Source organism: Silurus meridionalis, chromosome 15 (assembly GCF_014805685.1).
Source record: "Silurus meridionalis isolate SWU-2019-XX chromosome 15, ASM1480568v1, whole genome shotgun sequence".
NCBI classification, from domain to species: Eukaryota; Metazoa; Chordata; class Actinopteri; order Siluriformes; family Siluridae; genus Silurus; species Silurus meridionalis.
Window position 1 is genome coordinate 18,905,911 of NC_060898.1, and position 26,006 is coordinate 18,931,916.

Consider the following 26,006-nt stretch of genomic DNA (forward strand, 5'->3'; position numbering starts at 1 on the left):
AGCACCTGGCTTTACTAACACCCTAATGTCTAAATGATCAAAAGTGTCTACAAGTACATTCCAAAATCTAGTGGAACATCTTTTCAGAAGAGTGAAGGGAATTCTAAGAGCAAATTGTGACTAAATGTGGAATGCGATACTCAAAAAACACATACCGTACTTATGACCAGGTGTCTGCAAACTTACTGGGAATATAGTGTAGATTTTCCCAAACCGTCGCAAGCAATAATTATTCGGAATGTCTCTGGATGCTGTCGCATGACAATGCACCTTCACTGGAACTATTCCAGCATCACAATGCACAAAGAAGACATGGTTACCCAAGGTTGGAGTGGAATGACTTAAGTGGTCTGTACAGAGCCCTCACCTCAATCCCATTGAAATAAATTGGATAAATGGGATAAATTGGATATTGGCCAACTGAACCCCAGTCTACCTCACCCAAGGCAAGTTCCTAGCCCCAGTAATGCTCTTATCACTTAGAGGACAAGTAGATCTGGTTTTCTTACTTTTGCTTCCTAACATATTTTCTCTCGGTAAATCTGCTGATACAAACCAGGATGTCATTAGTGCTATGTTCCACCAAGCTGAGATGTCTCACTACTTAAAAAAAGAAATTCTTCATTCTAGTAGCACGGAGTTGATCAATAAAATGATCAGTCAGTTATAGCTTGTTTTCACTGATTACTTTGCTTGCTAGGGAGACAGTAAATAGTAAACAATGCCTGCGGTGATGCATGAAGAGTGATAAATGGGTGGTACTTAGGGCCTGTGATTTAGTGGCTGTATTAATATATTTGCATGTTCAGCAAATTGTGGCATGCAAATGTGTCAAAGCTTCTATTAGATGGATCATTTCATTTTCTCCTCACAAGTATATTTCTGATTTAGATTATAGATTATATATATATTTACTTTTTTTTTTCTTTTTTAAATAATTGGTGCTTTGGTGACATTAAGTAGCTTTTGGGCATGATTGTGCATGTGTGTGTGTGTGTGTGTGTGTGTGTGTGTGTGTGTGTGTGTGTGTGTGTGAGCATGGCGCCTTGTGAGAGACTGGCCTTTCTATTCGTAATGTATTCCTTTTCTCAAGATATGCTCCAGATTTAATGTGACCTTGAACAGAATGTGGTAATAAAAAAAAACTCATTAATAAATTAATGAATGTTTTCACTCCTAAGCAGCCATTAAAGAAATGATTTGGTCTTAATATCTGCTCTCTCAGTAGGGATTACATGGGATTACATGGTCAGTGGCATCATTTATTATGTTTTATTTGATAATTCATCATTGCAATGTTTGCATGTTTGAAAATTCACCCATGTTTGCATGTATTTGCCCGTCCTGGAGTGAGTGCCATATTCAAGCGAATAAATAAATGAAAGCATTTGAAAACAACAAGTGACATTTAAATGAATAAATTACAATACAATGTAAACAAATTGCCAACTTCAATTTAGATGTAAAATAGATCCTTTATTTATTTATTTATTTATTTATTTATTTATTTATGTATTCATTTATTTATTTATTTATTTATTTATTTATTTATTTATTTATTTATTTATTTATAATTTTTTCTTTTTATAAAAAGTCAGCTTTAAAATAAAATAGTCACCTAACTTGAAAATAAGCAAACATTTTTTTAAGATAATTTCAAATCATACCCATTAAATTTTTTTTATGTAAAATGTACATAAAACGTGTATTTTTATTGTTAGAAAAAAAAAGTTGATGCACATTGATTCCTTTCCTCAGAGACTTTATGCGCACGGCGTTAATTACGAGGACCTGGCAACCCATGAAACGATCTTCTCAACGTTCCGTGAAACAGGAAGCAGGTTTGGGAGCGTAGGCTTTAGCCAATCAGCGCTCGCTGATGGCATGACGAACCAGCGGCTCAGCCAATCATCTTTGACATTTGTTTGCTTCCGGTAAAGGGGGTGTTTGCTACCTGTGTGAATGGACATATTAGACAGTGGAAGTTAGCAGGATGAAAGACGAGGTTTTTGATTGTGTTTAAAGGAATTGTTGAAGCCCGTGACAGAAGACGTGCCGAGAAAACAAACATGGCGCTCGCAACGGAGAGCAGATGAGCCGAAAGCTCGGTTTCCACACGCGGATAATTGGACTTGAAAGTACTTAGCAGGCTATTGGATCCCTCTGGCTAGCTCCATAGAATACAATGATCAGCCTGAGAGCTGCTTAGCTAGTTAGCTAGGAAATAGCAGGCACGTTCACAGGCTAGGTACTGGACCCGAGGTGGTGGGGAAAGACCGGGGGGGATGTCTGCGTGTTTAATCCGGGAGCTGTTCGTCCCTTTTCGGGTAGGTGTGTGAGAATTTCTCGCTGTCGAGCCGCATCGATAATAAAGTCGCTTCAGAAAGTGGCCTAGCGACAAATGGATATACAGTGTTGAGTAGCTAGCCCTGTTAACACGACCCTCGATTGCTAACATCAGTCCGGATTTGCATATTAAAATTAAATAAACGTGTAATAATCCTCTGAAGCAGTAACAGTCACTCTAGCTGTGTAATTGAATGTGCTGTGATTAGCACGAATGAAGTAATGAAGCGATTTGATTCCGGCCCAGACCTGGTGCAGGGAGATCCTGAGTTTTAATGGGTGTCTGTAATAAATGTTAAATAAGGATCGTGTTTAATGCTGTTGTTTTTTTTTATTATTATTTATTAACTGAATGGACCAGGTTTTCATCAGCTCTGTTCTGAAAGCACGAGATGCTGGAGATCTCAGGATTGTGAAGAACTTGTGCTCCAGGTTTGCATCAGCAGCTCTTTAGATTATTTTATATGCATATAATTTCCAAATTCTCTCCCTGAATCAGGATTAGTTCTCTGTATAAAAGTCCAAACAGCAGTCACTTCATTTGAAGGTTTTAATCTGAACTTCTGTAGATTCTCTTTGAATGTTTCTATTGATCCAAGTGGTTTGTTGAAGACACCAAAACCCAAACCTGGTCTGAGGAACAATTTGCATGTGGACATCTTTCGTGGAACGCTGTCAAAAGGTAAACCGAGAAGCATGTGATCAAGAGCGTGGCCGTCTGCATCAGTCAATGAGAAACGTCCGCTGTGGAAACCTTTGAGAAGTTGACGTACGCGAGGCCGTTGTGGGCAATGGAAGTGTTCAAGCTTGGACTTTAGGGAAGGAGGGATTGGAGCTACGCCGTGGTGGCAGAGCTGACAAAGATGGGCTCTCAAGCACTACAGATTTTGCGCCAGGGGGTGTGGGCTTCGCTGACCGGAGGCTGGTACGTCGACCCCCATCAGAGCACCTTCTCCAACTGCTTTCACCTCTACCTCTGGATATTCCTTCTGGCCTTCCCTTTTCTTCTGTACATGGTGAGTGCTGGCACCAGCCAAGACCAGGAAGTTGTTTTATCTTTGTGTAAGGAATGTTTGTGTGTCAGCCCTGTTGTGTTGACACACGGTATCAGCGACTGATTTCGATTACACAGGAGTCATCAATCTTGTAGTGTTTAATGGAAAGTGTTTTCAGAAGAAGAAAACAAAACATTGGCACACGGACAAGCCGCCGTGTGACTGTACCTTGCTCTTGATATTACAGTCTAGAAAGAATGGGTGTGATTGTGTGTGTATGTATGTATGTGTGTGTATGTATGTATGTATTTTTGGTGAGTAATGACATTAAATAGTACCATTAAAAATATCACTGAGTAAATAATGCATTAAATGCAAATATTTACAATGATCCTCTATTTTATTTTCATAATCAACATAGTAATGCACAATGTAATTATTCTTTGCCTCGTCTCAGTGTCTGATGCTCCACCCACATTTGACATTTACACTTTTCTGGCTATGAGCTTCAGATTCTTGACAGTTACTAAAGGGAAAATGTGTGTGTATATATACATATTTAGGTAAATAATGTGTATGTACCGTTTTCCAACAGGGAAACATTTCTTTCTGGAACTGTGAGCTTTTTCAGATGAGCATGCACTGACCGACAGAAAATAATCTTAATTCTTTTAAACCAACGGTGGGGAAATGAGGCTGGTTGTTCACAGCATCAGCCAAACAGCTTCATTTTTGTGAAAATGTTATCCTTGGCTGTATTTAGCAAATAGAGAAACGTACCAGAGAACGCTCAAGGTCTGACTTTGCGAGGATGTTTTGGCAGACGTGCCCAGGCGAGTTGTCCGGAATGCTAATCACCAAATTAATGTCGGCAGTTTTGTGTTTGTAAAACTAATAGCGGATGACGTCACTCTGCCCGTTTTCTTTCTTCCTATTTATACAAGATGAGAAGTGAACACTACTTTCTTCACACACTTTGAGAGTGATGATGGAGTTATTCTGAGTAATTATCTTTTATAATCGACGATTTAGGGAATTTTAAGTGGTGTTTTCTTTAGAAGAAATTTGGCAGAATTAAATATGCCGTCACTCAATTGAGAATTAAAATGATGGTTAGTCGCAGCTCCTAAGAAAAGGATTTTCTATCGTATACACTACGAGTAATCTTCACTCTTCTGGAAAGATGTTCCACTAGATGTTGGTGTGTGCTTGGGAAGATTTGATTTGGGTACTGATGTAGAGGAGGTGAGGAGGCATGGGGTCTGTTCCAGTTCACACCAAAGGTATTGGTAAGGGTGAGGTCAGAGCTTTATAGCAGGCCACTCAAGATCTTCCACTCCAACCGATGTAAAGCACATGTTCAAGGAGCTAGCGTTGTGCACCAGGACATTGTAATGCTGGAACAGGTTTAAGTCTCCTAGTTCAAGTGAAGGGAATGTTTCATGCTACCACAATACAAAGACACCCTTTGTGGTAACAATCTGGGGAAGAATCATATATATGACTGGGAAAGTCAGCTGTCCCAATACTTTTGTCCATATAAGGGTGTTTAGAGGTGTAAGTTTTGCTTGAGTTTTCAGAGAACTTTTGCTCAGTGCTCACGGTGATCACAGAGCATACCTTAGTACAACCTCAGTCACCATCCTCTGTCAAATACCAGTCATATCTCTGAGGTGAATCATTGTGGAATCATTGAATCGAAGTCTCTGTAAATAGACTGATGTAATTGGCTTTTATGCTCCAGGGGGAAAAAAATCAAACACGGAACCATTTCTTAAATACCTGCATGATTACTGAGCTTTCGATAGGTTGATTCAGAACCTAATCGATTTTTTTTGTTTGTTTTATAGTTAAAAATCAAAGAATTTGAGGTACCATGGTTATGTAATAAAACTCTTGAACATTGCTAAAAGTAACAAATTCCTTCATATATAATATTCCTATGATCCCTTAATTTTTAAACAGCTGCTGCCTTGATGTTTTTATAAACTAGAGAAACTTCCTACCCAATCTCTTCATCTGAAACTAAAAGTCTGACTTTAATAAGAACATTTAAAGACTGACTTGCTGTGTATTGCTATTGTCAAAGGAACATTTTTCCTCTCAAATGTTCAAGTTATCTGTCTGTCTGTCTATCTATGTGGACATTTTATTTATTTTTGTTCTGTTTTTCCTCATATTTTCTCCAGGCACTACCACCCACTGTAGTAGTAGCCGGGGTGTACTGCGCTGTGGTTGCCGTCTTCTTCATTGCCATAAAGGTGGTGAACTTTCGTCTGCATTCGATGTTTGATCTTGGAGAGATTGTGGAGAAGAGGCAGGCCTCGCTGACCACAGACCCTCAGAGAGTGGAGGAAGGGGACGAAGGCTCCGGAGCTAATGATAGCAGCCAACATAGGTACCAGAAATAGTTTGTTCAACTGTGAGGCTTCAAGTGTTGCTTAATTATTGGCCAGAAGGTTGATTTATTTTCTATAACCGCAGTTCAGACAGTCATTTCAGCTTCTATGATTATATCACTGCATTCTTTTTAATGCGTTATTATTTCTAAAATTATTCTTACTAAAGTAATATTGGTTATTCAGCACTAGAGGTCAACCAATTCATCGGTTTTTGCTGAATAATTTGGCACTGATAGTTTATTGCTGGAACTAATGGCTATTGGCAAAAATCTATTGCTGTAGTTTTTCCGGGTTGCTTTATACAGTATTCCAGAGAGCAGCCTCTAGATGTGAATCACTAATGCCACGTGCTGTTTATTTGATGTCTTTATTTATTTATTTATTTTTTTTATTCATTTTGATGTACTTTTAATTTTCATGTAACTGCTTTTATTTATTTAGAGTGCTCCTTTTTGTTTCAATTTGAGTGCATGTGTTTTATTTTCCATTTTAAAACTGTCAGTTGATTAATCGGTTATCGGCAAGTACGTTCCAACCTCGCTATCAGTAAAATCGGTCGACCTCTATTCAGTACCATGAAAATCTGGATTATTGATGATGTTAAGCAGTTCTGATGGTATGTGTGGTTTCATCAGGGGCAGCGGTGTTGGTGTGGAAATGACCGTGTTCAGAAAGGTGAACTCAACCCCTCCAGTGCGCTGCAGCTCCCAGCATTCCCTGTTTGGTCTGAACCAGGTGTCGGTGAGAAACTTTAATTTTATGGCAATAAAACCAGAATTTAATAAAAAATCCAAAATTACAATAGATAAAATATATATATATTTTTTTTACTGTCTTTACTTCATGCAGTCTGGAAGTTATGTGATTGTGCAGTGATGGCATGGGGTGGTATACTAGAAACTATGCTTATTAATATAGATACTGTTAAAACTCTTAGGTTCTGCAACTGAGAACTTTATTAATACGAGGTGGTATCATAAAGTTTCGAGATTAACTCTGTTTATAAGAAAGTACTTGATTTATCTTGTTTTGCACAATATCACTTTTAAAATAGTCCCCCTGCACAGCAATGTAGGGCTCCCTGTGTTCTTGCCACTTCTGGAATGTGTCCTAGATGTCTTTTTTTAAGCATGTCAAGCACCTTGGAGCTCCGCCATGGTGTCAAAATGGTGAGCCTTGAGTTGAATCTTTATCTTGTGGAAGAGAGCCAAATCTGGCGAGCACAGTAACGTGCATGAGATCATGTGGATTGAACTCTATTGATCATCATGTACAAGTTTCCAAATTGTTTCAACATTTTTGGGGGTTGAGCTTGTTGGAAGGTCTTCCTGATTCCAGTGATGTTCTTTCGCTCTTGAAGCGTGCACGCCATTTGAAGCACCTCGATCGACTCATTGCAAGATCGCCGAATCTGAAATGTACACCTTCTACGCAAATGAACTTGAGTAACATCTGATCTCAGGCCAGTCAAGTTCTCCCACACCAAACTCACTCATTCATGTCTTTATGGATCTTGCTTTGTGCATGTTGGAACAGGAACAAGTTATTCCCAAACTGTTCTCACAAAGTTAGGAGCATGAAATTGTCCAAAGCCTTGGTATGCTGAAGCATCCAAAGTTCCTTTCACTGGAACTAAGGGGCCGAGACCAACCCCTGAACAACAACCCCACCTCATAATTCCTTTCCACCAAACTTTCCACTTGGCACAATGCAGTCAGACAAGTACCGTTCTCCTGGTAACCGCCAAACCCAGACTCGTCCATCGGATTGCCAGACAGTGAAGCGTAATTCGTCACTCCAGAGAACATGTCTCCACTGCTTTAGAGTCCAGAGTTTTACACCAATGCATCCGATGCTTTGCATTGCACATGGTGATGTAAGGCTTGGATACAGCTGCTCGACCATGGAAACCCATTCCATGAAGCTCTCTACGCATTGTTCTTGAGCTAATCTGAAGGCCACATGAAGTTTGGGGGTCTGTAGCTATCCGCTGACTTGCGCTGTAATTTTTACATGGTCTAACACTTCGTGGCTCAGTTGTTGTCATTTCCAATCAAAGGGTAGTTAGAGGACTTAAGGGTATGTATGTGATCAGAATAGCTTTTTCGATCAACTTTTTGAAACCAGCTCGTATATCTGGATGTTTAAGATCCTTTTTTTGCTTAGAAAGGACACATTATTTTCAGAGAATAAGTAAAATCATCTCTTTGGATCATTAATAAAAAATTAATGACATGCTAGATTATGAATTTTACGTTAATCACAAATCGTTCAATCAGTGAAATGTTGAGTACAAAACAATACAAATAACATTTTGGTGATCTTTTCCCAGGAATTTTTGCCACAACTTGAGGACCCTGGAGGCTCCAAGGGTATGTATATTTACTGTTGCATATTTATTGCTGAAATCAAATAACATTTTGTCATATACACATTCATACAGACTATGAGTGCAACATATAGTGAAATGCTTTTTGCGACTGTCCATCATGTATATAGAATATTTTTTTTAAAAGTATAACTATAAATATAAATAAAAGTAGAACTATATAAGTATAACTCAAAAAAAAAATAAATATATATATATATATATATATATATATATATATATATATATATATATATATATATATATATATATATAATATAATTATAACGCATAATTAGATTTGCGTGTCCTGCATAAAAGCTATCCGATTTTGAAAACACAAAAATCCGAAAGAATGGTTCCAGACAAAATGAAACATTGAATTTCATGCATCTTTTCTTTTTCCAGACCTCAAAGAGCTGATGCAAGAGCAGGGTGGCGAAGGTCTGACCTCCACACACAGAGAGGTTCTTCGACACAACTCTCAGGATGCAATCCGTAAGATTCGCAAGTTCTTTTCGCTGTTCATTTAGCAATGATTGTTATTGCCCTTTAGGCAGTAGCGCCCATAGATTATTGTTTAAAGTCAGGTTTCTGTGTTGGATGGTATCTAAGCAACATGGTGATTTACATTTGGCTTCTAACCCCCACAGGAGCCAGTGGTGTGGTTCAGTCCTGTTTTGCTGCAGCCATTGCTGGGGATTTCTCCAGTCTAATGGGAGTGAGAGAATTGAGGTCTGCAGGCTTTGGGAGCTTGCCCTTACAAGACTGTCCCTCCATCCCCCCCTCACCATCCAGCCAAGAGGATGGAGAAGAGAAGGAACCAGCAGTGCCTTGCAGCAATATGCTGGAGCAGCCAGCTCAGCGAAGGCTAGCAGAGTCCCCTATGAGTGGTTATTCTCCACTCGGCCCTTCAGCAGAGTCCGAAAGCTTGGGCGATGCCCCTCTGAGCCCTCTCATCAAGAGTAGCTTGAGCGAAGAATTGAGTGAGAATCTGCTAGGCCTAGGTCTTGACCCAGTAACCTTTGGACCTGGAGCAGACAAACCATGCATCCACAGTGGCGTGGCACTGACAGCCGGCTCAACAGACAGCTGTGTGGCGACTGATCGAGAGACTTTGAGCACAGTCAGCAGCTACCGCAGTGAGAAGACAGACTCTACCCAACTTGAAAGCCCATCGCTGGGCCAACAACACCAGTTGGTCCCTGCCCCCTCCTCTGCAGTTCTGGGTAAGGGTTGTTTCCTGCAGCCAGAGGACCCCGCATTCCTAGGTGGCAGCGACACAGATGATCTTTCAGACAGTGAACTGCTACGATCTCCCTCCAAAGAACTCCACCCTAGTCAGGGCCTGGATCGAACTCTGGTGGAGGGTGAGGATGCCACGGCACAGCTCCCATCCCTGCAAGATTCATCCCCTTCTAGCAGCAGTGGGCCCTCAGAGTCCTGCGATCACGCTCGGATTCTACCCATGCCCCCTGTGCCCCCTCCACGCCAAGCTGGCTCTGTGCCCTCTGGTCTGGTGTGCTCGGAACCTGCCCTGGCCGTCACCTCTGCACCCTACTTGTTGGTTGAGCCGCCGTCTCTACAGGTTCAACAGCAGCAAGTGGTGAGGCCCAAAGACTTGAAACTTATGCGGGCTGGGGGCAGCATGGCCCAGCGCCCTGGGCGCAGGAAAGCACCTCGTAAACGCGGTGCTGCCGGCAGCAGCAGTTTTGACTGTGGCTCGTATCGACGCCGTCATCATGGACGCAGCCAACGTAGAGACTGTGTGTATGTGCCTGTGCGTAGCAGGCTAGGCGCCAAAGCTTACAGCGAAAGCCTGTTTGAGGACTCCAGTGATGAGGACGATGGAAGCGATGCCAGCGCTGCTTCCAGCCTTGGCTCACAGCGACGCTTCAGTTCAGACGACGAGGATGAGGATGACTCAAGTTCGTCTACCTCCTGCTATTCCCCAGATCCTGGAATTGCCTCTCAACCTGTACCTGTTTCACATCTGCCTAGCTCCAATGAGGGTAAAGAGGCAGCTGCTGTAGGCCCTCCACACACTCGCAGTGCCCAGCGCTCAGCCAGTACGGCCAGTGCCAAGACTCATGCCAGGGTGCTCAGCATGGATGGAGCGGGTGGAGGCCACACCAGCACAGGAACTCTGGCGTCCACCATTTTGCCGTTAGCAGCTGCTTCCACTCCAGCTCCGCGTCCGCTTACCATGTCAAAGTCTGACCTGGAAGCTCGTACTGGACACTCAGAGGTTTTCCCCAGGCCTCATAGGCTCGATTCCCTGGGAGGCTCGTGGGCTGGTAACCAGACTGGATGGCGGGCAGGAGAACTGCTTGAAGAAGGTGCTGTGGGAGGAGGTATGCAGCACACACTTCTAAAATTTTCTGCTTGAGTTATAATCTTGAAAAGCATTTATAATATTCCATTCTGTTTGTAAAGAACACAGGTGCTTATTAGTTGTCGTATTTGCTTATCATTAAAATCAATTTGTCCCCTGCAGCTTTGGGCTCTGAGGAAGGAAATAAACGCGACTCTGTAAGTAATGTCAAGAGGACACAGGCCATCCGCAGAAGACATAATGCAGGCAGTAACCCCACTCCACCCCCGTCCACCATGGGTTCCCCACCCAGTCTCCAAGATCTTCAACGGGCCCGTGCCTCCTCTCATTCTCGTTCACGCGCCCTCCCCACAGCGCTACAGTTTGCCTCGTCCCTGTTGCTCCCACGGAGTGGAGTTCACGAAGCCTCCACATTTGACGACACCTCTGAGGGAGCCGTGCACTACTTTTACGATGAGAGTGGTATAAATCCCGAATTGTTCACTGTTTCCGTAACCTTATTGAATATGAACAGCAAAAGCACATAGATAAATTTGACCATACTACCATCAACAGCTCTTCAGTGAAGATACTCCTGTGTCTCTTTAGAGCCAGGGAAGTAGCTGGATTGTAATAGCAGGAAAAATGAAAAATTATTTGCATAACCATATTTATTGATTTTTGCATTCTTTAAAAGTAAAGAAGGCAGGATGTTTCTAGACATTTAATTTGTTTTCTATGCATTATATAATAGGGATGTGCAGCTCCAGAACTGAGGCTGATGCGATTCGCGCCTCGATGCATAGTCAACGATACGATTAAAGATCCATGTGAAGCAGCTACCGATGCAGTGCGATACAATTCGCCCCATTACGATGCAGTGCGATCCGATTTGATTTAATGCAATATGACGCAATGGAATAAAATATGACGCTATGCAGTTCAGTATGGTACAGATAGTTTGCTTTTATTTCTTCAGTTCAGACAGACAGCAAATCATAAATTAACTTAAGTGCCTTCTTACTTCTAACACACGTCCCTTTCACAAACAGGCCTTTGTAGTGCAAAAAGAAAAAAGATCAAATAAAACCAGACGGTCTTTTTTTTACTGTTCTGTCTCCAGTAAGATGCAGCTCTACCTCTGCCATGTTAATCTTTAGTGTTGTGAAATGCCATATTCACATAGCAGCAGCGGTGCTGAGTGAACGTGTTCGAGAAACAGAGAAATCGATCTAAATATAAAATATTGGTCACAATTTTTTTTTACCAATACAAATATATATCGTGATACAAATACTAACTTGTCTCTGATGCAAATTTTTTAAAATTGATGCATCACATCGTTAACTTTGATGCCAATACGAATCAGTGAATGTTACCATCCCTATTATATACATATTAATCGGTTTTATTTATTTATTTTATCATTTTTGTTTTTTTGTAAAGTCCATTCAGTTTCATCTGCAATTCTTTATTCCCCAGGTATAAAAAGGTCCTACACCTTTGGACCTGCTGGAGGAGGCTATGAGGACCCAGTGCAGTAAGTCTCAAGCACTCAGCCTTTCCTAAATGTCCTAACCTTATCCTGTGTTCCCATGGTTCTGAGTGTTTTCTTTCTTTTTTTTTTTTTTTTTTTAGGGAGCGTGAGAGACAGTCCCAGTCCTCCAGCTTTACCTCTACTGATGTGCAGGAGGTGCCTCCAACATTGTCCATGCTGCAGCCTAGACCTGTGGTTCTCCAGGGCATGCAGGTGCGTAGGGTGCCCTTGGAGATGCCCGAGGTGAGTTCCAAGCTCTGTCATTTTCTCAGAAGCACTTTGAAGTTGTGGAATTTAAGGACACGTTTTTGTTTTACCTTTTTCCATAGTTTGACCTGGATCATGAGTCTCTGCAGGAGTCTCAGGAAAACACCCTGATGATCGAGGAGAAAGCCAAGCCAAAACAATACTACAAGTTCTGGGTGCTGCCAGGAAAGTGGCTTAGAGTGCGCTATGACCGGCTGGCCCTTCTGGCCTTATTGGATAGGTTAGTGAGCTTTTTAGTGAGAATCACAGAATATTAAGCTCTGTTATTTATTGTCTGTTTATAGTAATACTTTTGTTAATGCTTTATCAATGGGGATGTGGTAACTTAGTGGTTAAGGCTCTGGGTTACTGATCAGAAGGTCACTAGTTCAACCCCGTAATCGCCAAGCTGTCGTCCTGGGTCTTGAGCAAAGCCCTTAACAGTCTGTGCTACTTTTGCAGATTCTCTAGCCCCAATTTAGCCCCTGTGTCAAACTCGCTCAAAGCATTACGCTCGCGCATTTTTCCCGCTTCTAACACATCAACTTTGAGGACATAATGTTCATTTGTTGCCTGATATGTCCCACCCACTAACAGTGCCACGATGAAGAGATAATCATTGTTATTCACTTCACCTGTCATAATGTTATGCCCCAAATTGATACTATTAAACAATCCAGTGTTTTCTTTGGTATAAACGTAATGTATTTAAGTACGGAATCCAGTCTGTCTGTAAGGGCATTTACAGGAAAGTGTGTACAGTTGTAATGCTTACAACACGAAGTCGATTATTTCCCAAACCACCATGTCCTGAAGTTTATGTTAATCTCCTACATCAGCAATATGCCTTTCATTACAGGTTTTTAATGATTAAATTATACCGAGTTATACTTTATATTTATTATATTATAATTAGTTTTATTGTTAAAAAAAAAACGTTATTGCTGGTCATCTAGCATGTTCTTTTTATATTGTATTAGTCTCGAAGAGGTTTTTATTGTGCAGTATTTCTGTATGTGAACTACGGCTCGTTGCGCTACAGGAATCGACGTGTCGGTGAGAATGTGTTTGCGGTGGTGTTGGCCAGTCTCGTGGCCTTTCTTGGCTTCTTGCTGCTGCTGCACGGCTTCTTCAGGGACATCTGGGTCTTCCAGTTCTGCCTAGTCATCGCCAGCTGCCAATACTCCTTATTAAAGGTGAACACTAGTGCATTCGAATACATTTAGTGTGTATAATTTTTGTATGGTTTGCACATTGATTATTTTTTTTTTGTTTACATTTTCACTTCTGTATTTCTACGTCCTTTTTTCAGAGCGTGCAGCCTGACGCAGCCTCCCCAATGCATGTGAGTACACTCAGCCCAGCTTGCTCAGAGAGCAGTTTCAGGTTCCTCTGAGAAGCTCATTCTGAGTAAATGCTGGGTAATGTTTTTGCACAGGGCCATAACTGGATCATCGTGTACAGCCGGCCGGTGTATTTCTGCTTGTGCTGTATGCTGATCTGGGTCTTCGACCTTGTCGGCCATTCCAGCAACCTGCAGCCTTTCTCGCTTTATGGAGTCACTTTCTTCTCTGCCCATTTCCTGCTGTGTGCCAGGGACATGCTCATAGGTTTGTCTTTCATCATGCTGTTTTAAATGCTATTGGATTTTTACATTATCGGATTCATATTCATAATATATAGATATGGATATTTGAATATTTCCTAAGTAACATGTTTGTGACTAGGGTTGCAGAAGGGGTGGAAAATTTCCATGGGAACTTCATCTGGGGAATTCTGGAAATATTTCAAGTTGGAAATTTACCAGGAATAGGCTAACTTCCCTGTTATAGGCTAACCTGCAATTTTGTAAATTCACAGTTTATTCCCTTTAATTTCCCCATTAATTCCCATGGAAAGGTTTCAGTCTTCAAAATTCCAGGATTTTGCAGCTCGGCTTTGGGACAAATTGTGTGTCATTTTCATGTCACATGTAAAAGTATACAATTATAAAAGTATTATGTGAAGTAGTAAATAATGCAGTTTAATTACAGGATGAATGATGCCCTCTTTTTTGTTTTTTTGTTTTTTGCTTCTTGCAGTTTTCACACTGTGTTTTCCAGTCATCTTTCTCTTCGGACTTCTACCTCAGGTTAACACCTTTCTTATGTGTTTGCTGGAGCAGGTTGACATGCACATGTTTGGAGGAACTGGTAAGAAATGTTCACACATACCTAGACCATACTTCTTTTTGTTTTCTTTAGTCTGACATCTAATCTGTCTGTGTTTCAGCTACAACAAGCCCCCTGTCCTCACTCTACAGTCTGTTACGCAGTGTCTTAGTAGCAGCTCTGGTTTATGGCTTTTGCCTTGGTGCTATCAATGTGAGTGAGTTCTTTTGAGCTACAAAAGGCCTACAAAATCTGATTTTAGTGTGTTATTGTGAACATTTGCTTTGATTGTCTTGTATGTAGGCCCCATGGGGTGAGGCTCATGTTCCAGTGCTCTTCTCTGTATTCTGTGGCCTCCTCCTCGCCTTATCATACCACTTAAGCAGACAAAGCAGTGATCCTACCGTCTTGTGGTCAGTATCAGCCTGAAGATCATTTGCAATTCAGACATTCACAAACCCTGTGCCTGGATCTTTTCTAAAATGCAGTAAAATAACATCTGATTGGTCAGTTAAATGCGGTTTGGAGGGAATGAAGGAAAGTTGGGACAGAGGAAATTTTACCACTTTTTCTTTTGTCTATTTTTATAACAATTTTCAGTCATTTGGGAACTAAAATGCACATCATCCTGTGTCTATGATGCCACAGTTTTGTAGCGCATGTTGAGCAAGGCCTGGAATTGTTAGTTTGCAGCAGCAACCTACTGTTTTCCTGAGCCCATGCGGCTCTATTTGTCACAGTACGATGATGGGTTTTCATGCAATGTCGTCTGAAGTTCACACACTTTCAGCAGTGGTTTCCAGCCTTGCCCTACTTAGAATGAGATTTCTCCAGATTCCATAATTTTTTTTCATAATTTTTTTTTTGCTTGCAATATTATGTACTATAAATGGGGACAGTCCTAAATGCTTTGCAATCTTACATTGCATCTTCAACACATTTCTTTTAGAACTGATTTGTGCAAATTCTGCTAATAAACAATGAGGCTAGACTCATCTTAAAAAATGTCTTTGAGTATGTATTTCTTATTCCAAATTAACTAGCTTATTGTGTGATGTTTCAAAATGATTAAGCTTTTATTTTAATGTTTCACTCTTACGATTTTCTGCCCTAAATTTGTTTTTTGTTTTCTTTTCAGTGTGTTCTTATTTTAGGTACATTTTACTGCATCTTAGGAAACGGTTCTTTTTTTCCAGAAATAATTTTTCTTATATATATATATATATATTAGTGTGTGTGTGTGTGTGTGTGTGTGTGTATAGCAGGAGAGAGAGAGAGAGAGAGAGAGAGAAAATAGGTAGATATTTGTTGGTTTGTTGGCCGTTAACTGCATTTTATTCTTTTCCCAATGGCACCGTAGGACTTTGGTCCGTTCCAAATTCTTTCCGGAGCTGGAAAGCAGGACTCCCGAGGAGCCCCCACTAGAGATCAAGGACCCACTGCCAGAGAAATTACGCAACTCCGTGGTAATCAAAACATTCCGTACCTTCACTTATCTGTGAAGTAAATAATAGTGGTCATTGGTTGTGAATTTATTTATTTTTTTCCCCTGCGTCATCACACTGTTTCTTTCTCGTTTACAGAAGGAGATTTTACACTCTGACCTGGTCATGTGTCCACTCATGGCCATTATCAGCTTTGCCATCAGTGCCAGTACTGTCTTCATTGCTCTGCAGGTTAGTTGGTTAAGATCATTAATTACATTGGCCAGATATAATATGTACTAAATCCTGTACATACAATAGTTTTTCCAGGTTGCGTCGTTACGAGAGCGGCCTCTAGAGGCAAATCACTGATGCAACTTGGTGTGACTGCGTGCTGCACAGAGAGCACGATATTCTATTTGTTAATTATAATTTCTTGTTTATTTAAATTATTATTTAATCCGTAGAATCGGTTCAACCTCTAATATCTACATAGATTTTTTTTGTATTGAATAGACATAAAAGAATAACACAATAGAAAATAATAAATAAAATTAATTATTTATATGGGTTCCCTGGTGGTCTAGTGGTTAGGATGCCGCACTCTCACCGCTGCGGCCCGGGTTCGATCCCCGGTCAGGGAACCAACCCCAGCCACTTTCAGTGCCGGTCCCAAGCCCGGATAAATTGGGGAGGGTTGCGTTAGGAAGGGCATCCAACATAAAAACATGTGCCAAATCAAACATGCGGAGGATCTGCTGTGGCGACCCCTACTGGGAGAAGCCGAAAGAAAGTTTATTTATATGGGCTGTATTATATCTGAAACTTTAATGGTTATTTGCTTTTGTGCCCACAGTTATGCCTTTTTGCAGATATATGACTTAATTTTACATTTTCTTTGAGGTCCATGATCTGTCTAAAAGTCCATCATTTGTAGAAACCGATTTATTTATATGTAAATCAGATAAGACTTATATATTTATATATTATATAATATTATATACAAAAGAAATAGAGACAAAAAATATCTAATATGTCTTTCTCTCTTCTCTTCTCCTATTGTCTCTATTTTATATATTTTTCTTCTAGCCTGCTCTCAGTTTTGTTCTGTATATTCTGGCTGGAGTGGTTGGCTTCCTTACGCACTACTTGCTGCCTCAGTTTCGCAAACAGCTGCCCTGGTTCTGCCTGGCCCACCCTGTGCTACGTTCTCGCGAGTACAGCCAGTTTGAGGTTCGGGGTGAGTAGTCTCTCTTTCGCATTTTTCCATTTCTCACACTCAAATCCAAAGCTTTTTTAAAAGACAAGAACATGTAATGTGTTTTTCTGTTATATTACAGATGCAGCTCAGCTAATGTGGTTTGAGAAGCTCTATGCTTGGCTCCAGTGTGTAGAGAAGTACTTCATCTACCCTGCTGTGGTGCTCAACTCCCTGACCACAGAGGCCCACACCATTAGCCAGAACCCCGACAAGCCTGGAACATAGTAAGCTCATTTTCATACAAAGAAAATACCCACCGCTGAAGCTCTTTGTTGTGGAAAATTAAGGTTCTAACTAGCATGACTGTGAGAGTGTGAAAATCAGACTGCAGAGGTTTTAAATATTTTAATGTAACCAAATGGAATGAAAATGGAAATAATATATAATAAATTAGTAATTTAAATTCATGAACAAGAGCCCAATATCATACAAGCACAAGTGGCAACAGTTACAAAAAATAAAAATATAGATTTTGACCATGAGTTTATTAAATAACTGAATCACTAACTAAAAGTGTTCATGATTTGCATAGAGGAATTTGGCTTTTGCTCTTTTGTTCTTATTATATATATATTTTTTAGGCTGGTGTTAATAAGAAATATCCGTATTTAAGAATTGTATGTATTCTAAAAGTATTAATCCATATTTTGCCTTTATAGTCTATAAATCCTTAACGTATTAACAATGTTCTTATCTGCCCAGTGGCCGAGCTCTGTTCATCTCCATGGCTGGAATGAAGCTGCTCCGCTCATCCTTTTGCACACCCTCTCAACAATACGTCACACTCTGCTTCACCGTCCTCTTCTTCCAGTTCGACTATCCACGCTTCTCTGAAACGTTCCTGCTCGACTACTACTTCATGTCCATCCTCTTCAGCAAGGTTTGATGTCGTACAACCTACACGTTTTTTCATCATTTAAGCGTTACTTATTTTTTTGTTGTTTGTTTGTTTTACTATTAGAACACATTTACTGTTTACTGTTTGCTTGTTGACCTAGTAAATTGTGATTGTGTATTTGTGCAGCTGTGGGACCTACTGTATAAGCTGCGCTTTGTGCTGACCTACATTGCGCCATGGCAGATTACTTGGGGCTCTGCGTTTCATGCCTTTGCCCAGCCATTTGCTGTGCCTCGTATCCTTCACTCTATCAATAATTACTGCTAACAGTTGTAATTATTTGGTTGTTAATTATTTGAATAGAATTTCTATTGCAGACTCAGGATGCACGTCTCTGATTCGCATCTTGAGTCATAGCCAATGATACTATGTATTAACGGTACGATACCGATGCGATACGATTCATCTGTATTACACTGTGTGCGATTCGATTTCTATTTGCTTTATCACAATGCGATTCAGATTCAATTAAACGAATGTGATGCTATGCAATTCGATATGGTACAGATTTTACGCTTTTATTTCTTTGGTTCAGACAGACAGCAAGTCATAGATTTCAGTGCCTTCTGAATTCTAACACGTGGCCCTTTCACAAACATGCCTTTGTAGTGCAAAACAAAAAAATATTTTCCTGTTCTGTCTCCAGTGAGATCTACCTCTGCCATGTTGATCTCTATTCTATGTGACTCTCAGGACACGCCTCGGTCTCCGTAGTGTTGTGATTCGTGTAGCAGCGTTGGTGCTGAGAAAACGCGCTCAAGAAACAGTTTAACGAGGAGAAATCAATCAACATATATAAAATACCATTCACAAATTATTGCTCACTAAATCGTTCTTTACCGATTATAATAGGTTAAAAACGTTTGCATCGTTAACTTTTATGAATCAGTGAATCTTACTACAGACTATAGATTTGCTTCAAAGCCTTTATATTTCGAATAGTCTGATGTTATTATATTGGTGACTAAATTAATTTTGCCATATTGCTGCAGATATTAGGTTCTTATTCTTAACAGCGGCTGTGCAATCAGACTCGGCCATGTTGTTTGTACAGGCTCTGTTCTCTGCCCTCTTCTCCACTCCCCTCAATCCTGTACTGGGCAGCGCCGTCTTTGTCACCTCCTACACTCGCCCTGTCAAGTTCTGGGAGCGGGATTACAAGTAAATGCCACATTCTTTTGACATCATTTTCTGTCTTTTTTTTTTATTTTATTTCCGCCCGTTTTTGACTTTCATTGTGTTCCTGTGCAGCACAAAAAGGGTGGATCACTCTAATACACGCCTGGCAACTCAGCTTGACCGCAACCCTGGTAAGTGTTGCAGTAATGGTTATTACATTAGCGTTTGTTGTTTTCCCTTTGCTTCAATTACTTCTTCTCTCCCTTACACAAAGGTGCCGATGACAACAACCTAAACTCCATCTTTTATGAGCACTTGACCCGCTCACTGCAGCATTCTCTGTGTGGAGACTTGCTATTGGGCCGCTGGGGCACCTACAGCACGGGGGACTGCTTCATCCTTGCATCGGACTACCTCAACGCTCTCGTGCACCTCGTCGAAATCGGCAATGGCCTTGTCACCTTCCAGCTCAGGGGCCTGGAGTTCAGAGGTAAACTGCTTTGTGTAGGGTATCAGATGAGGCATTAGACAGAAAGATAACATCAGGATGGATTTTAGTCATGTCCATTTTATAAGTCCTTCTGGATGATGGACACCTGCCGAATGCTTTAAACTTGTAATTAGGTTTGTGCCTTTGTTAAAACTTGTTTGTGTGCATGATCAAACAGGTACCTATTGTCAGCAGCGAGAGGTGGAGGCCATCACTGAGGGTGTGGAGGAAGATGAGGGCTGCTGCTGTTGTGAGCCAGGCCACCTGCCTCACATGTTGTCATTTAACGCGGCCTTTGGCCAGCGCTGGCTCGCCTGGGAGGTCGCTGCTACCAAGTACGTTTTGGAAGGCTACAGCATCAGTGACAACAATGCCGCCTCAATGCTGCAGGTGTTTGACCTGCGCAAGATTCTGATCACTTACTACGTCAAGGTATCGCTGATGTTTTTTCCTCTCACAGCAGATTTCTGTTTAATTTTGATATTGCCAAAAGTTTGCAGACACCTGGTCATAAGTATATGTGCTTTTTGAGCATCTCATTGTACGTTTGGTCCAAATTTGCTCTTAAAATTCCCTCCACTCTCCCAGGAAGATGTTCCACAAAATTTTGGAGTGTGCTTATTCGGACATTAGGGTGTTAGTAAAGTCATGTGCTGATGTAGGTGAGGTGAGGAGGTCTGGGGTGCAGTCAGCATTTCAATTCATTTAAAAGGTGTTCAATAGGGTTGAGATTAGAGCTCTATAGCAGGGAGATCTTCCACTCCAACCCATGCAAAGCATATCTTCATGGAGTTTTCTTTGTGCATGCCTGCATTGTCATGCTGGGACAGATTTCATGCTACTGCATTCAAAGACTCTTTACAATTGTGTGCCTTCGGCTTTGTGAGAAGATTTTTGTGAGAAATGTATTGTCCCAATACATTTTGTCTATGTAGTGAATTATTTACTTATGGTAAATGTCATGTTCGACACCACAAATCTGAGTCTGAATCCTAATTCGAGTATCTCTTTCAGAGCATCATCTACTATGTTAGCCGCTCACCCAAACTGGAGGAGTGGCTGTCCAATGAGACGGTGCAGGAGGCGTTAAGACCCTGTCTCAGTACCTCCTATGTTGATAGTGACCCCACGTTTAACCTGAATATTGATGAAGACTACGACCACCGAGCCTCTGGCATCACCCCGGCTGCCTTCTGCATGGTCTATCTGGATTGGATCCAGTACTGCAACAGTCGCAGACAGAAGGTAGTCATTCCTCCTGCTACTAATCTTATTCAGAATGGGGCTATGGAGTACCAATCAATATTTTTCACCGATGATACATTTCACTTTGCCGCAGAGTTGTTGAGTGTCCAATTCTTTTTGGTTGGTATGTGTGAATTAATGCGTTTTTAATACAGTCTGGCTGCCAGGTTTGTTTTCAAGCCTACATTCTTTTTTTCATATAGAATGTGTAGCACTGGGTAAGGTCATTTTGCTTTATCCATGTTGTGTGTGAACATATGGTATATTAATGATTTATTCCCTTTCTCGCCTTTGCTCTTGTAGCCCGTGGACAGTGAGAGAGACTCCCCTCTGGTCACGCTCTGTTTTGGGCTTTGCATTCTGGGTCGCAGGGCTCTCGGTACAGCGTCCCACAGCATGTCGGCCAGGTAAGAACTGACCTTTAGTAATTAGGTGTTCTTCAGGTTCGGTTGAACTGACCTCCTTTAGAAGAGAAACGAATTCCACTTTGTATTTCTACTTTCGCAGCCTGGAGCCGTTCCTCTATGGCCTCCATGCACTGTTCAAAGGCGATTTCCGGATCACGTCGCCACGTGATGAGTGGGTGTTTGCCGACATGGATCTTTTAAACAGAGTAGTAGCGCCTGGTGTGCGCATGTCCCTTAAACTCCACCAGGTAAAACCTCTAGCCTCCGGTTTCTTTCAGGTTAAATTAGGTTTCTGGGATAACTCTGCTGTCTATTCATAGCTTCGGCCTACATTTGACAATTGCCCTATATATTATAACTCTGAAAGCGCAAATCTGTTTATCCTGCCTGTGTCTTTAGGACCACTTTACGTCTCCGGACGAGTACGAGGATCCAGCTGTGCTGTATGATGCCATCACTGCTAATGAAGAGAAGATGCTGATCTCTCATGAAGGAGATCCCGTTTGGCGCAGTGCCATCCTGGCTAACATGCCCTCACTCCTGGCTCTGCGCCATGTCATGGATGATGGCAGTGACGAGTACAAGATTATCATGTTGAACAAGCGCTTCCTCAGCTTCCGAGTAATAAAGGTACATTCGTCACTGCAAATGCAGCTATTATCTGTACGTACCCACCAGGTTATTAGAGGATTTCCCCCCCCCTTTATTTATACAATACAGTCAGACCAAAATTGAAATGTTGCTCAAACAAATCCAAAGGTCTTGAAGTTATATTGCTTGTTTGATCAAATTTCCCAGAAAATATTATTTGGCTATAATTAGGGGACCAATAGACACATTGGTTTTTTTTAATAATTTTAGAATCTCATAATTTATTTCTGCCCTTAAACATATTGTGGAATCTAAACTACAAGTTTGTAGAGTCAAGTATCTTGGTCAATAGGCAGACTGGATTGCTGTTGGAATTTCAGTGCACGTTTGTGATGTGATATGATATTTGATATATGATATATTTATTTGCAGTTGTTCAAAGTTTGCATTTAAACTGTGTGTGATGTTACACACATCTCTTCTGCTTTACAGGTGAACAGAGAATGTGTGCGTGGACTCTGGGCTGGGCAGCAGCAGGAGCTGGTCTTCCTGCGAAACCGAAACCCTGAGCGTGGTAGCATCCAGAACGCCAAGCAGGCACTGCGCAACATGATCAACTCGTCCTGCGATCAGCCGATTGGATACCCCATCTACGTCTCCCCCCTCACAACGTCATACGCTGGAGGTCACATCCAGCTCCGGTCTGTCTGGGGAGGGCCCATAAGCCCCCACAACATCTACACCTGGTTCATCAGCAGCTGGGACAGGTCACAAAATATTCACCGTTACTGTGTGCTTTATATTGCTTTTACTAAGGCAGTAAGATGTTCTACTTGTAACTATCTTCTGTGCGCTTTTACATCTGTTCTATTTTTAACACGTCTGTATTCTACTGCAGGCTACAGAAGGGCTGCGGCGCAGGCTGCAACAGTGGGGGGAATATTGAAGACTCTGACTGTGGTGGTGGAACTTCCTCCATCAGTAACAATCCTGCAGTGTTTCCTCCTCAGAGCACAGCGCCCACTGTGTCTCAGTCCCACCTTACCACCGTCCAGCCATCCATGGGTAAGACTACTGTGATTCTGGTGCTCTGTTTCATAGCAGTAATCATGTTTTATCAGATTTGCTCCTTGATGTGTTTAAGATTAAAAGAAATACTTTTTAAGGATTTTTGTTTAAAGGGTTGACCGATTGATCATTTTTGTCAATTTAATCGGCTTCTATAGTTGATTGCTGGAACTATCTGCAAAAATCCTTAATGTTAGTTTTTCCGGGTTGCATTATACAGTTCAAGAGCGGCCTCTAGAGGTGAATCACTGACACCATGTGCTATTTATTTTTTTTATTCACTTGTGTGTAACTGTTTTTATTTGGAGTATGACTTTTTGCTTCAGTTTGAATGCATGACTTTTATTTTCATCACTATTTATAAAAAAAAAAAATATATATATATATATATATATATATATATATATATATATATATATATATATATATATATAAAATACATACATACATACATACATACATACACAAATTAGTTTTTATAAAAGGGTAAAAAAAATGTTTTATTACAAGATAGCTATCTAGCTATTACTATTGGTTAAACTTTCTTTTTGGAACTTAAACCTCCACTCTTTGTTTACAGGGACTGATAATCCTGTTGGACCGAGCTGGCCTGTCCATTCTCAGCCTCTTCCCTTGACCCTGCTTAGCCAATCAGAGGGCCGGATGGACGCAGGCTTGGTAAACTCTCTCCAGCGCACTTCATCCATCCAGGGCCTCCTGGGTCAGCATCTGTCCAGCTCACAGCTGTCCTTCAGCGCATCTGTGGCTGGTCCACCCATTGAGCGCTTTTGTCCAGGCAGCCTGCAGGACAGTGCCACTCACAGAGCCTCTCAACGGGGCATCAGTATGGGACTTGGCCATGGAAGCGGCCTGCACTACGACGCCATCTATAGCAAGTGGAGTTTGTCTGGCAGAAAAGGCTTTAATGGGCCAGCGGCGGCGGAAGGAGACGGAGGGTTGTCTCACTGCATCCGCACTCAGGTGAAGAGACCTGGTTGCTTATTTATCTTTTTCTTTCCTTTCCTAGTGATTTACAGTCTTTGTTTTGAAAACAGTAGCATTTCATTGCACTATATATCGTTTCTTTTAAATTTGTTCTTACATTAAAAGGTAATATTCAGTCAATATTCAGTATTTGGTTCAAACCTTTAATTGTTGATATATCTGCAATTATAGTTTTTAATAAACAGAAAGCAATGTCCCTCTGTTTTTCCCCAGGCTTTCCAGACTGTCCCACCCGCTCCACCCCCCGAGGTCAGCCCAACACTGGATGCAGTGGCTGTTTCTATGCCTGTGGAGACCACACCCCTTACGTCAGATCCTCCCAGTTTACGGGAGGAGGCTACTGAACTGCCATTACTTGAGCACCTGCGCTGAGCCTCTTTAAAGACTAACCTGCACAAATAGGCCTTGACCAAGTGAAGCTGGGATCCGGAGCTGGTCTCCTGGTGAAACCACACTCATTCCAGCTGATGATGAAAGCTGAGAGCTTTTTTTTGTTACTTGAGGACAAGCTTGACCCTCAACCGCCTTTTATTTTAGCGCTTTTGCAGTGGTTTATTATTCAAAGCATTGTGTTGCTTATTCTGTATCGGAGCACACTAGCAAAAAAAAGTTTTCAGGTCACACCCCTGGAAGGCCAAGCTATAAATTAAGTTGTGAATTTTTGATCACTATGAAAATAGTTCTGATCACTATGTTGGCTTATTAGCTCTGAGCTCTGAAGCCCAACCCCCACCCTCCCACCAAAAAAAAAGCCAAGTCAGTACAATCTAAAGAAATGTTTCTCCATGTACTGGTGGGTTTTGTGAAGATTCTAAGAAACTGAAAATGAATCATTTTGCTTCAACACAAAAACAGATAGTTTGGTTGTAACGGAGGCCGTTGCCTGAGATCATTTTCCTTACATCCAACACACAGCCACATGGGCTTCTGAGCACCAAAAGCATCAGCAGTGTTCATCTTACACAAGAAACGAAAGAAACATCACTTCTTCTCTACAGACATGAACTCTGGGAACAGTAGAAGGAGGATCCCTGTATTACGCTCCGAAGACATTACTTAAAGCAATTCATGAAGCATAACACGCAGTGCCCACAGGAGGAAGGTGTGTCTTGGTCGAGTTGGACAACCCAAGAGCACGGTGTTAATCAGTTTTAAAGAAAGGATTTGGACATACATACAGTAAGCTCAGACACTTCCTATGACTTTTGGTGCTTTTTCTGCATAGTTTACAGTCCACTTAAGAAAAGAAATGAATTTGAGAACCCTGAAAGTGGAGATTGACTAGGATGCAAACCTGAAGCAAAAGAATCAACTGATGTTCTATCATCGTTACGCTGAGGGTCTTTACTCCTTGAAATCTTTATAAAAAGTTCACAGTTTTGTGAGCATTAAATTTTTTTTTTCTCCGTGCCCAAGACCTTCTCTCTGTTCCTAATGGTCTCTGGACGTGCTGGAGATAAAGGGATTCAGTGTTGGCTCCCCTTTGCCTCTTACTGCTGTCGATCAGCAAGCACCTGCAGTACAGCTTTATTTACTGTGATACTACTGCTACTGCATCCTCCTCTCTACTACTAATGGAACTAACCAAACTACTGCTCCTTTTGACCTTTTAATCTCCAGCGTTTTAGTTGGAAGAACTTTGCAAATACAAATAAATGTATACACATATAAAACGAAAAACAAAAAAAAACCCTATTTATTTGATTGCTGTTTGAAGGTGAAGGGTGTGGCTTTTTTTGTTGTTGTTGTTCATTGCACCTGGTTGTCACTTGCTAACTGGAAAGGCTGGAAAGGTAATGCTATGCTGATTTTTAGGGACCTTTTGAGACCTCTTTCACACATTCGATCTAGTGTACAGGTCGCTAATTCAACTGGAATTAGGCTAAGATTGGGCATGTCGTCCTTCTTCTTTTTTTTTTTTTTTTTTGCCTTAAACCCATCCCTGCCATGTTGCAAAAATGTTTTGTTGAAAAGCTTCATTTCTGTGTGGTTTTTGCCCTGTGTTTTTTTTTTTTTTTTTTGGAGCATGGGGAAATCCACCCAGTGATTCTCATTCCATTTAGACAGAATGATGTACCTAATAATAGTATCTGAAAATGAAAGCTATTCATATTTCACTACACCTAGCTAATTTTTTATT

At 41.2% G+C, this 26,006-nt stretch overlaps 1 protein-coding gene across 1 annotated transcript; it reads left to right on the top strand.

The window, feature by feature from the left end:
• The first annotated feature begins 1,962 nt into the window (after positions 1 to 1,962).
• LOC124397788 (pecanex-like protein 3) lies at positions 1,963 to 24,601 on the top strand. The gene is made up of 35 exons (XM_046867555.1): positions 1,963 to 2,327; positions 2,708 to 3,362; positions 5,531 to 5,739; positions 6,379 to 6,484; positions 8,076 to 8,115; positions 8,520 to 8,609; positions 8,765 to 10,465; positions 10,609 to 10,908; positions 11,908 to 11,965; positions 12,064 to 12,205; positions 12,292 to 12,449; positions 13,251 to 13,404; positions 13,521 to 13,553; positions 13,647 to 13,818; positions 14,290 to 14,400; positions 14,480 to 14,571; positions 14,662 to 14,771; positions 15,719 to 15,824; positions 15,942 to 16,034; positions 16,872 to 17,022; positions 17,123 to 17,267; positions 17,746 to 17,923; positions 18,068 to 18,176; positions 18,973 to 19,102; positions 19,193 to 19,251; positions 19,335 to 19,550; positions 19,729 to 19,982; positions 20,565 to 20,795; positions 21,099 to 21,202; positions 21,303 to 21,450; positions 21,602 to 21,832; positions 22,286 to 22,560; positions 22,692 to 22,858; positions 23,442 to 23,842; positions 24,080 to 24,601. Exons 2-35 carry the CDS (start codon positions 3,210 to 3,212, stop codon positions 24,236 to 24,238), a joined length of 6,786 nt encoding a protein of 2,261 aa, XP_046723511.1. The 5' UTR covers positions 1,963 to 2,327; positions 2,708 to 3,209; the 3' UTR covers positions 24,239 to 24,601.
• The last annotated feature ends 1,405 nt before the right edge of the window (positions 24,602 to 26,006 follow it).